The sequence below is a fragment of the Onychostoma macrolepis genome, chromosome 15 (genome assembly GCF_012432095.1).
Source record: "Onychostoma macrolepis isolate SWU-2019 chromosome 15, ASM1243209v1, whole genome shotgun sequence".
Lineage (NCBI taxonomy): Eukaryota > Metazoa > Chordata > Actinopteri > Cypriniformes > Cyprinidae > Onychostoma > Onychostoma macrolepis.
Genome location: NC_081169.1, coordinates 13,532,124 through 13,545,458, shown reverse-complemented (window position 1 = coordinate 13,545,458; position 13,335 = coordinate 13,532,124). Strand labels below are relative to the sequence as shown.

Genomic DNA, 13,335 nt, shown 5'->3' with positions numbered 1-13,335 from the left:
GGGACTGGAATACTCTTTGTCTCCCACTGCCAGCAGCTTACATTCCAGAGACGGGAAAACACAGCTGCCGACATTCTAACAGATGGGAAAGAAAATGCCTCTTGTGGAATATACTTGCTGCATGAACTGCCACAGACTTCTACAAAGGATTGTGGTTCTTGAAACAAAGTTACTTGCTGGACTCCTAAAACAGGTGGAACACACAGCAGATCGTCATCACGGACGCCCTCAGCATACAGCCGGTGAGTCCTGTGAATCTAGTGAATCTCAACAGTTTATACCAAGTGTAGAGGAACAAGCCGAAACTGATCGACAGACTAATCGATGGCACAAACCCCTGTTTGTGCCATCGATTAGTCTGTCGAGACTGAGTGAGACCCAAAGGCACTCGAGACATCAGATTGTCACGAGTATCTCGTATTGCTGCGGTAGCATCCTCTACCCCAGATACGGCTATGACAAGGCTTGAAAACACTGTTATTCTACCACCCCCTATACATCTTGAGAACAGATTTGAAGCATTAATGAATGTGGGTGAGGAATCCCCAAATGTGATTGAACATAGATTGTATCAGCCAGCAGCTAACATCGCTACTAAAAGATGCTTGAGGTCGAGCAGACAGTGGCACTCAGAGCGCAGCTAGAGTGGGTGACTGTATTATCAGAAATATCATTAGCAGGACTACAACTGCATGCTGCTTTCCTCAAGAAACTGTGTCTGATGTGAAAAAGGAACTTCGGAACATTCTGATGAAGCACAAGACTGCAAATTGAATCATCATCCATGTAGGGAAGAATGATATTTGGAAAGAGCAGTCAGAACTCCTTAAGAAGGATTTCAGTGAACCCTTTGAAACACTTCAAAGACTTGAAGTTCAGTCGTTCATCAGTGGACCACTCCCAGCAAGGGGAACTAACATGTTTTCACGGCTGCTTGGGCTGAATACATGGCTACAAAGAACCTGCAGTACAAAAGGAGTCAACTTCGTCGACAACTTCAATATTTTCTGGGGCCATAGACAACTGTTTAAACTGGATGGCTTCCACCCAAACAAACTTGGTGCAAGAGTGCTAAAGGGCAATATCTATTTCTCCCTCCGTCATCCTTCAGTGGTGTGTGCCAATCCACTCGGCCTGAATGGCACACACACACCTGGACAGAATATGAGTGACCACAGGACTTCATATCAGCTTCCGAGTCATCATGTGGTTGACACATCCCACGAGGACATTGATAACGCCACGCACTCAAAACAAACTTTCCTCATGGAAACTATCCCGGCTGAGCCCTGCCCACAGAGCTCATCACAAACAGATTGATCTGACCCAGCATGTGCATGGACCCACACACAATCGTGGACACACTCTAGATTTACTCATCAGTAGAGGTCTAAACATTTCATCCATTGTTATTAAGGATGTAGCACTATCTGATCACTTCTGTATTTTCTTTGATATATTGATCTCTGTTACCACTGAATCTAGATCTGTCTCTGTCAGAAAGAGATGCATTAACGAGACTCTGTTGATCTTCTCCTGGATTCTTTTAACTCAAAAGTTAAGAATGTTATTGATGATATTGCTCTGGTCAAGGTCAGCAAGAAGACTGGCAGACAAAAATCATCTTGGAGAAAATCAACAGCAGTTCAGAGTATGAAAAGACAATGCAGAAAAGCTGAGCGGATGTGGCGGAAGACGAAACTCAAAATTCACTATAGCATCTATAAAGACAGCCTTCATGCTTTCAATGTGGAACTAGCCACAGCTAGACAGACCTTCTTCTCAAACCTTATAAACAGTAACTTAAACAACTCTCGCACTCTTTTTGCTACTGTGGAGAGACTGACAACCCCCAAGTCAGATTCCCAGTGAAATGCTCTCCGACAACAAATGCAGTGAGTTTGCTTCCTTCTTTTCTGAGAAGATCAATAATATCAGAAAGGAGATTGGCACATCCTCAAGTTATGCAGAGGTCACACATATTCGACCGCAATTTCAAAAATAAGTGACTGTTTTTGAAGCAATTGATAGTAAGATTTTGGAAGAAATAGTACAGCACCTTAAATCGTCAACCTGCTATCTTGACACACTTCCCACATCTTTTTTCAAAAGTGTGCTTAACTGTTTAGAAGCAGATCTCATAGAAGTGGTGAATGCCTCATTCCTTCTGGGACTTTTCCAAACTCCCTGAAAACTGCAGTTGTTAAGCCCCTTCTGAAAAAGCGCAATCTTGATAACACCATGTTGAGCAACTAATATCAAATCTGAAATATGAAAAGGTAGTTTTTAATCAGCTGAACAACTACTTAAACTCAAATGGATACCTGGACAATTTTCAATCTGGTTTCCGAGCACATCATAGCACAGAGACAGCACTCATTAAGATAATAAATGATATTCACTTTAATTCTGATTCAGGCAAAATATCAGTGCTGGTACTACTAGATCTTAGTGCTGCGTTTGACACTGTCGATCATAACATACTTCTAGAGAGACTGGAAAACTGGGTCGGGCTTTCTGGGATGGTACTCAAATGGTTCAGGTCATACTTAGAAGGGAGAAGTTATTATGTGAGTATAGGAGAGCATAAGTCTAAGTGGACGTCCATGACATGCGGAGTCCCACAAGGCTCAATTCTTGCACCACTCTTGTTTAGCCTGTATATGCTCCCACTAAGTCAAATAATGAGAAAGAACCAAATTGCCTATCACAGCTATGCTGATGATATGCAGATTTACCTAGCCTTATCTCCAAATGACTACAGCCCCATTGACTCCCTCTGCCAATGCATTGATGAAATTAACAGTTGGATGTGCCAGAACTTTCTTCAGTTAAACAAGGAGAAAACTGAAGTCATTGCATTTGGAAACAAAGATGAAGTTCTCTAGGTGAATGCATACCTTGACTCTAGGGATCAATCAACTAAAAACCAAGTCAAAAATCTTGGGGTGATTCTGGAGACAGACCTTAGTTTTAGTAGTCATGTCAAAGCAGTAACTAAATCAGCATACTATCATCTCAAAAACATTGCAAGAATTAGATGTTTTGTTTCCAGTCAAGACTTGGAGAAACTTGTTCATGCATTAATCACAAGCAGGGTGGATTACTGTAATGGTCTCCTCACCGGCCTTCCAAAGAAGACCATTAGACAGCTGCAGCTCATCCAGAACGCTGCTGCCAGGATTCTGACTAGAACCAGAAAATCTGAGCATATCACACGAGTCCTCAGGTCCTTGCATTGGCTTCCAGTTACATTTAGGATTTATTTTAAAGTACATTTATTCGTTTATAATTCACTCAATGGCCTAGGACCTACATTACAGATATGCTCACTGAATATAAACCTAACAGACCACTCAGATCATTAGGATCGAGTCAGTTAGAAATACCAAGGGTTTACACAAAACAAGGGGAGTCCGCTTTTAGCTATTATGCCGCCTGCAGTTGGAACCAGCTTCCAGAAGAGATCAGATGTGCTAAAACATTAGCCACATTTAAATCCAGACTCAAAACTCATCTGTTTAGCTGTGCATTTGTTGAATGAGCACTGTGCTACGTCCGGACTGATTGCACTGTATTTTATGTATAATCATTTTCTATTCTTAACTGAAAGTAGGACCTCTGAGTTCTATATGTTTGGTTTATGATGGTCAAAGTAAGCAGGGGGTGAAGTAGTGGAATAGTTAGGTGTTTTGGAAGGATTTTTCTCGTAGTGCGGAAGAGTTTGAACAAAGCTTGAGAATGTTTGTTTTTAAATTCCTTGTTTTTATTGTTGTGATGATGGTTATTATTATTATTTTAATTCCTTGTTTTTATTGCTGTGATTATTATTATTTTTAATGACTATTTCACTTCCTTTTATGTAAAGCATTTTGAATTACCACTGTGTATGAAATGTGCTATATAAATAAACTTGCCTTGCCTTGCCTTGCATCCTTGCTGAATAAATGTTAATTCTTAAAATATTATATAAATAATTATTATTGTTTATTATAATAGTTATAATTTATTAATGTATAATGTAAAAATATTTTTATATATAAATACAATATAGATTATTTGTATAGATTATTACTAGATTGTTTATTTTTATTATTATGATTTATAATTTATTAATATTTGAATATCTAGATATAATAAAATTATAAATGTATTATATCTAAATAAAATATAAATAACAAAATAACAAATATTGTATAATGTAATAATAAAATTAGCTTATTTCAGTTGATTACTAATGGTATTAAATACGAATAAAAATATGAATCTTTTGGTGATTAGATCTTGTACCAGTGTATAGCTCCCCCCTGTGAGGTTAATGAGGATAAATAAGGAATATGGTTGTGATTTAGATCAGTTTGCCATCGGATCCTTTAATCTGGGAGGTTTATCTTTCTGAGAGAATATGAATGAAGGCAGTCCAGCAGTGAAAGTGCTTGTCAAAGGAGCTGTCAGTTACATCATCTTTAAGTCCAGCTGAGCTTGACTTGTTTCACGTGAGCCCGTAGAATGCGTGGCGAGATTGAGCTGCGGATTGTTGGAGGATTACTAGTTCAGATCCGCAACAGAAATTAAAAAATGGAGAGATGGGCGCAGTCTCATGAGCAATAACAAAGCAGCTTGAGGGCAGCGCTCAGCCTAAAGCAAGACACCGGCGTCTTGACGTCACAGAGAGATTCAGTTTAAAGCTGAAAGTAAAGGGAATATAGCAGCAGTGCAGCGCAGCAGCTCAGCTCAGCAGAGCTCCAGCACCACGTCTGTCTGTGAGTGAGGGATCCACCACCAAACTGGCTGACCAGGACAGTTTGGAATGCTGGGATCAGTTGATCCACCTCCAGCTGAGCAGCTCAGGAGACTTCCTGCCCTGTGAGTGACCTCTGACATTGGGTGTACTTAAATTAGTCTCCTCAGAGTAGCATTTAGCATGTTTCCTTCAGTGGAAGCTTTGCATGCTTTGCTTTTTTTTTTTTCTTATAAACAAGTTAACTTTGTTTTTCACTTTTATATTCAGTTTTCTTGCTCTTTGCTCAAACTATCTTGGCAATTCATTGTAACCTCTTGTTGCTTATCGAGGAGCAGGAGCTCATTAATTACATCAACTAGTTTTTGTGAACTGCTTTGTACTAAATCCATCAAATGAAAGCATACAACATGTACATGTTTGGATGTATTTATGGTTTTTCTATACTGTAAGATGCATTTTCGTATACATGCATTGAATGCATACAAAAAATTGTGTGCAATGGACTGCTGAAAAATATGCCTTATATCACCTTATTCATTTTTCAGTACATGATTTTTGGGATCCACAGGGGTTTTAAAGGTTTTTTTGTGTGTTTGGGTGGATTAGGAATTTTGCCTTTGTAGGATTATTATATTTTGTCAAATGTACAATTTAATGTTGTCACCTAAAAGTCAAGCCCTGTCGCCGAACTTGCCCTCTGAAGTCCAGGATAAGTGTCTCAACACTGGCTGTTTCTCTGCTGTCACAGGCGATTCTCAGCGGGTCGAGATGCCACGGAAAGACATGGAGGTAATCATGGGACAAATGGTTGTTCTGGAGGCCTGGTACACCCCCACTACCTCCATCGAGAAGAATGCGGTCATCTGGACCTTTATGGCCAATCACTCCAAACAAGTGAGTATGTTTGAAAACAGTATTATACATTTTTTAGCATTATAATAATCTTATATATATATATATATGTGTGTGTGTGTGTGTGTGTGTGTGTGTGTTTATATATATGTATATATATATATATAGCGAGAGCGAGAGATAGATAGATAAGTTTATATATATATATATATATATATATATATATATAATACTTTCCATGTTATATTTGGATAATTCATTTATAATTTATTACATTTATATAAAATATTGATGATGAATTTTAAAATAAGTCCATGTTACAAATAGGTCCAATGGAAGTAATTTATTCATAACTATTTAAATATATATATATATACATTAGTGCAGTCAAATGATTAATCGCGATTAATCACATCCTAAGTAAAAGTTTTTGTTTACATAATATATGAGTGTGTACTGTGTATATTTATTATGTATATATAAATACAACCACATGCATGTATATATTTAAAAAAAATGTTATGTATATAATATGTTATGTAATTATATATATATATAATTTATTTTTTGCCGTCTTTGCCTTTCGGTGCCAACCACTTTATATATGTTTACCCATAATCTTGATGTTAAATGTTAAAATACAGTAAGTCCATGTTATATATAATTAATTTACTAATAATAATGTATTAAATGTGCATATACAGTATTATATTTTATATTAAACCCATGTTGATGTTGATTTTAGAAGTCTACATTATATATGTCTAAATCCAGGTTATATAAATTTAATAACAAATCATACAATTTATATATATATATATATATATATATATATATATATATATTAATCCAATCTTAAATTTCTTTATCCAATTTTAAATTCATCTTAATGTTGAATATGAAATAAGTCCATTTTATTGGTCAGCTATCCATTTCCTGTCCTCCTTTGCTGTTGTTTTGAAAAAAAGATGGATGGATTACATGATAGAACAATCTGTTGTCCTCCATCAGCAGACTAATAAATTACATGAACCTGACATGTCAGACCCAGCTCACTCAACAGATGGCTTTCACATTAATGTCACAGGAAGAGTATGAAACACTTGAAAGGTCAAAGACTGCTTATGAAAATGCACATGATGAATCTGATGGATGTGCAAGAAGTGGATTAACTCGAGCCATTGTCGCTGAGGGTTTTAGATCGAGATGTAAATGTCAGCTAATACACCCTGAGGCATGATAATGTGTAAAGCTATACCGTATGCGCGAGCCAGCTATCACATGCAACGTACGCATGTATATGAATGATATTTGTGCTAGTTTCACTAGTTTCCCTTTGCCTGCTATAGCTTATCATAAATTTAAACTTGATCGTCTGAATTTGCATCAGAGGATTATCTTTAGTATGACAGTTTACCTCCGTTATAATCGCACTGTGTACTGCACATGCCTAGGTGTGTGTTAAGGTCTCTCTGTGTGTTTTTGACTGCAGGTCATCTCCTACTTCTCAGGACAGATTGGCATTGGTAGCACTGACTTTCGGAGGCGGGTGGGTTTTGCCATGTCGATGCCCTCTGCCAATCTGTCCATCTACATCAATAACACACTGGAGTCTGACTCCGGGCGCTATCACTGCCACGTCATCATTCCTGGAGCTCCGGGCCTGTCTGGAGAGGTACACCTCAATGTTAAAGGTACATTGGCAAAATGGGGCTTTATTCACATATTTGGGGTTTACACATTTAACTGTCTGTCTCATGATTTCTTTTTCTGATCGTTGTAGTTCCTCCATCCACGCCTGTGTGCTCTATGACAGGAAATCCTGTACTGAATGGCAATGTAACACTGAGCTGTAAATCCAGCGATGGCAAACCTGTTCCTCAGTACAAATGGACCAAAGCAGCTCCTCTTTCGGAGGTCTTCTTCTCTCCCATGCAAAGTGAGTCTCCTGCAGCTGTATATTTGCAATTGTTTTATTCTCTTTCTTTGTCTGAGAAAAATTCAGGAGCTTTTGTGGATGCATTAAAAATCATTTTTGATTTTATTTTTCATTCTTCATTCACTAATGATACCGAAAGGTAAATTTGGTTTTGTTTGCTGTGTGGATTGATATATTTTGACTGATTAAAATGGGGTTCATTTAAATGGTACATTACCGTTCAAAAATTAGGGATCTGTGAGATTTTTAATAGATTGTTACTGTAGATACAGTAAAACTATAATATTGTGATATATTATTGGAAATTAAAATAAGATTTTATATATTTTAAAATGCCATTTTGTGATGCAAAGCTGATTTTTCAGCATCATTACTCCAGTCTTCAGTGTCACATGATCCTTCAGAAATCATTCTAATATGCTGATTTGATGCTCAAAAAACATTTCTTATTATTATCAATGCTGAATATTTTGTGCTGCTCAATATTTTTGTGAAAACCAAGTGAAAACCTTGGTAACACTTTATTTTAAGGTGTCCTTGTTACACGTTACATGTACTTACTATTATAATAACAAAAAATTATGCATAATTACACGCAAGTAACCCTGAACCAAACCCTAATCCTAACCCTAACCATATAGTAAGTACATCTAGTAATTAATATTACTTAGTACTTAAATGTATAATTACACTGTAACAAGGACACCTTAAAATAAAGTGCAAGCAAAACCTTTAATGAATGCAAAGTTCAACAGAACAAAATTTATTTAAAACAGAAATATTTTGTAACATTATAAATGTCTTTTGTCAAGTTAGATTCTGAATGAAAGTATTAATTTCTTAAAACAACAACAACAACAACAACAAAATCTTATTTAAAGAGATAAACTGGCAAAACTGTCTATACAAAAGTCATTGTACTTCAGCAAACTTGAGATATTCAGACTACAAGAAGTGATCAAATAGCTGTCACGTGTGTATTCCTGTTTAGTTCCGGTTTGCCCTTATTTGGTATTTCCTGTTCCTGTCCCCATTCAGTTCTATTAGTCCCAGCCGTGTCTTATTTGATTCTAGGTGTGTGTCTCGTTTTCCCCTCGTTAGTTCTGTCTATTTATAGTGTGTTCTGCCCCTTGTTTCCTGTCCGCTGTTAAACGTCTGTTCCCCCTGCTATGTGTGTGTGTGTCTTGCCTCTACGTCTCTTTATTTGGATGAATAAAGATGGTTCTGTGTTGAATTACCCCGACAATTCCTCATTCCTACACAGCAGCAGTAGCTGAATCCTGACAATAGCGTAATTGTGTGTCAATAATTCAACTGGCTGTTAAATGAATAGACTGAAGAATTAAAATTGATAAACTATGTTAACTCAAGATCATCCTATCAGCAGCAATTATTATTTTCTATGCTGCATTAAAAGATTTAGCAACAATCAGGTTCTTCTTGTACATACATATACAGTAAAGTGCTTCTTTTTTAATTGCTTTTACCTGTAGCACAAACTAACTAGATAGAAAAGGAATTAGAATATGACAGTTATGATGTCTATTTGTAAACCAACCTGGAAGACTACCATGCATTCCCCCAGGAATTTCTTTTGAGATTTTGGGAATTTATTGATGGAAAAATTGGTCAACTGTTTTAAACTTGTTGTTGCTACTTAACGATATTAAACCATACAACAGTTTTACAATTCATGTTGTTTGACTGCAATTAATGTTAGTCTCTTGAAGTAATGAGTTAATTTACTCAAAAAAATTTATTTTAAAAACACATTCAAAATTCCTAGGAGGCCTATTGATCCAAAAAGGCTTAAAACAAAATAACTCTATTGATAAATCTTACTTAAGCAGAAAAAAAGAAATACACTAACAGTATGAATTTTAAATAAATGAATGCTTTTATGTAGCAAGAAAAATATTTCACAATTCCCAGACAAATATTATGCAGCACAGCTGTTTTCAACAGCAAATAACCAAATTTTTCTTGAGCATATTTGAATGATTTCTGAAGGATCATGTGACACTGAAGACGGGAGTAATAATACTGAAAATTCACCTTTGCCTTTTAAATATATTCAAAAATACAGTCATTTTAAATGGTAATAATATTTCCAAATATTACGATAAATAATTTTTTTTTTTTTAATACAGATCTCAAACTTGACTGTGTTAAATAGGTCTTATTTTTGTTGTTATTGTTGTGTCATTTTAAGGGGCTATTTTTTTCCTCTGTGCTCGATGAAATTGGTTAGATGCTGTGTAGAGAGGAAGAGCACAGGCATCATTTATCACTAATTTAGCAAGTCTCCCTCTCTTTGGCCTGAGGAGAGGTGGAAGTGGCTTCGCTACCCTTAGATCAGCCAGAGAGACACATTCCCATCTGCTTCTAAACACAACAAGTTTGACCTTGACTGAGTGCCAGGAACATCTTACATTTCTACTGGCATGCTCTCTCAAGTCCGTGTCAAACGATAAAGAAAGCATGACATATTACAGTTACAGAAATAGAAAATGTACATTAGTATCCAATACATTTTTCCCAAATATATCATGATGACTTCTGTTGACATGTTCGTTCTGATCAGCACAAATCTTTGGTCAAAATACACGGCTGTGCCAGCTGTTCGCAAAAGCTGGCTTATACTTATCAAATGTAGCAAATTTCCTCCTTGATCCCAGGCACGTGGTTCTCCCAGTTTCTCTCCTGACGTGAGAGTCCTGAGGGAGGTGAGGTGCTCAGTAATACTCCCCTCAGGAAAGACAAGCGTATCGTGTTCTCCTGGTCATCTGTCTTCCTCTCTCTCTCTCTCTCTCTCTCTCTGTCACTCTCATCTGTGCATTCACAGAGTGGAGGTCCTGCCCCCAGCCTGTGCTTGTGCTGGGATACCTGGGTAAGGGAATAGACCCTAGGATAGAGAGAACTCCTTTAGATAGACTCTTGAGAGTGCGGTTCACTCTTAGTGTTGTTTAGTTTATTCCTCAACCCTTGTTTGCTTGTCTTGAGTAAGGAATGATAAAGCTACTGGTGCTATCACTTTTTTTGAAAGACATAAATACTTTTATCTAGCAATGATGCAATAATTTGATCAAAAGGGACAGTAAAGACATTTTTAATGATACAGAAGATTTCTATTTCACAAATGCTGTTTGTTTGAACTTTCTATTCATCAGAGTCCTAAAAAATTATTATTATTTTTTTTTTAAGCAAATAAACAGCTTTGGTGAGCATATGAGACTTTTGTTAATCTTGGTGACCCCAAAGTTTTGAAAGCCCCCTGTAATGGGACATTTTTACTTGAAGTAAGAATAAATAAATGGCTGACTGTGAATACAATTCTGCTGATTTTTGAGGTGGTATTTTAAGTCAAAGCTGACCGGTGCCACATAAAATCCTGAGTCTTTAAAGATAGTCTTTGCAACATCATTGTTAAACTATTGTATGATATGAATAGAAATATTTTTGAAATGTGGCCTAGCAGGGTTTGAATCTGGCTAGGGTTATTTCCCGATCTCACCCATCATATTCTTCATATCATTTCTCATCTCCTCAGGTCATGACAGTGGTGGATCATCATTCTGTGAAAAACAAACAAAGTTCACACACTATTTTGAGTCCCACAGAACCTCTAACCTTCACAGAGAGAGGTTTACAATCTGCACGAAACCCCTCTCAATAGAAAATGGCAAAAAGGACAAAAACAACAAAAAAGCTTTAAGCTTGATAAGCATGTTTAGCAATCAGCCATTTGTATAAATGTGTGTCAGTGAGATTAGAGTGATTCAATATCCAAACCATATCAGTCTAAAAGCATATTAAACATCATCCAACCCCTTTCATTTTTTTTGTTCCCTCCCATTGTTGAAATTATGACTCATGTGGTGCTGTAATATTTGTGTGTCTTGTTAGAGTGCTAAAATCAGTCCTGTGTCTCGTAGTTTCGAAGCAACACAAACTGAACAGACCATTGAAGTGTTGATTTTATGAAGCCAATCATTTTAAGTGACACTTCATTAGTATAAATGTTCCTGTGAAATCTGTAAAGCCCAGACTGGGGTCCCTGGGCGTCTGGCCTCGGCTCTTGGTCACTGAGGAATTTGCGTTTGGCTGCTCATCACTGCAGGCCAATCAGTGTGTGGACAGAAGCTACAGCAGCAGATGGTCGACTGCGATCTCTGCCAACACTGTAATAATGGCAGAAATGTAATATTTGTTCTCTGTCTTGATGCTTTTAACTTCTCGTCCTTCTTGCCAGTATCATGCAGTGAAAATAGGCGTAGTATTGTCAACATAACTGTAGCCAAGTCGTTAACACATATGTCTCACATATGTGTGTTAACACATATGACAAAGTGCTCTCATAAATAGGGATTTTAAAAGAATTACACTCTTATTTACTGCCTATGTCATCATATTTCATATAAGGGTGTTTCTTTGTGGACTTTTATGGCCAAAGTGTTTTTTTATTCTTTTTACTGAAACTACAAGATTATTAGCTTTTTCTTACATGAAGATCACTTAAAAAACATTTCGGAAACTTTTTATCATGCCTTCATCATTTACCTTTGCTATTTTTCAAATGCATTTTATGTACAAATGAGATTTTTATTGCTTTACCCTTTTAATCTTAAAGTATGAATTAAATTTAAATTTTCCACAAATTATAGCTGTCTCACATCATTTCCACCAAACCAAACAAATTATAAGTTAATATAGAAAACAGTTAGAAATAGAAAACAGTTATTTTAATAATATTTCACAATATTACTGTTTTTCATGTATAAATACAGCTTTAGTGAATATAAGAGGCTTCTTTCAAAAAAATCTTACTGACCCCATACTTTTGAATGGTGGCGTAAACAGTTTAACAATGTTAGTGAACAAATTGAACTGGTGAGAGTGGGAAAGGTGGGTTTTTTTTTGGAATGTTTAATTTAATCTAAAAGTCCTCAGGAAACACCCATAAAAGTAGAATAAGCAGTCACATGCTAAAACAGGTTACAACAGCTGAAAGATAGATACAGAAAGGTGAACTCTATTGAAAAGACATATTTGATGTTCAATTATGACGTTATGAATGTTTGATTCTATTTTCAGATGAGAGGCAGGGCACCCTTCGACTTAGCAACCTCACCAAAAGCATGTCCGGCAAGTATGTTTGCCGCGCCAGCAACACGGCTGGGACTGACAGCTGCCACATCAATCTAGAGGTCTCCACCCGTAAGTATCTTTCAAAAAGATTGATGCAACATTCTATATTGTAGATTTCAGCACTCACTGTTACCTAACTGTTCCTCTTGTGGCTGCAGCTAACAATGCCTGGGTGATCGCCGGGGCCACGGTGGGCTCCGTGGTGGGTCTGATGGCTCTAGTTTTATTCCTGATCTTTATCCTGAGGAGAAGCCGTGACACAGAAGAGGAGATGGCCAATGATATCAAGTGAGCATGTGTATTTTATTAGGATATCTGCATTGTTGGGGAGTAGCTTATATGTAATGGCATTATGTAATTTGATTACAAAATAAATGTAACTGTAATCTGTAACAGTCACTAAGAGAAATGAAAATTAAATGAAAATGTTAACCATTACGAAGGGGTTTACATCTGAATACTTCTTGAATTAATATTTACCATTTCTTGTTATGATTTTATGAATCTGTATTTAACCTCAGAATGATCTCAAAGTAAAAAGAGTTGCTAAATTCAGACTTTGTGGTGGATGTGTTTTAAAATAAAATTATTATAATTTTAATTCAAGTGATGAAGGATTTTGAAAGTCTGACTTTATTCAGTGTTGAGTCAT

At 36.5% G+C, this 13,335-nt stretch overlaps 1 protein-coding gene across 3 annotated transcripts in view; it reads left to right on the top strand.

Moving 5' to 3' along the window:
* The window catches only part of esamb (endothelial cell adhesion molecule b), a 52,403-nt gene that overhangs the window by 36,770 nt on the left and 2,298 nt on the right, over window positions 1–13,335 (top strand). For 2 of the 3 annotated variants that reach the window (XM_058744994.1, XM_058744995.1), the window contains exons 2-6: window positions 5,493–5,638; window positions 7,089–7,290; window positions 7,380–7,535; window positions 12,630–12,752; window positions 12,842–12,971. In XM_058744994.1, the coding sequence (XP_058600977.1) occupies window positions 5,493–5,638; window positions 7,089–7,290; window positions 7,380–7,535; window positions 12,630–12,752; window positions 12,842–12,971 (757 nt within the window). Of the gene's footprint in view, window positions 1–119; window positions 243–5,492; window positions 5,639–7,088; window positions 7,291–7,379; window positions 7,536–12,629; window positions 12,753–12,841; window positions 12,972–13,335 lie in introns of those variants that run through there. The other variant, XM_058744993.1, reaches the window with a different exon arrangement.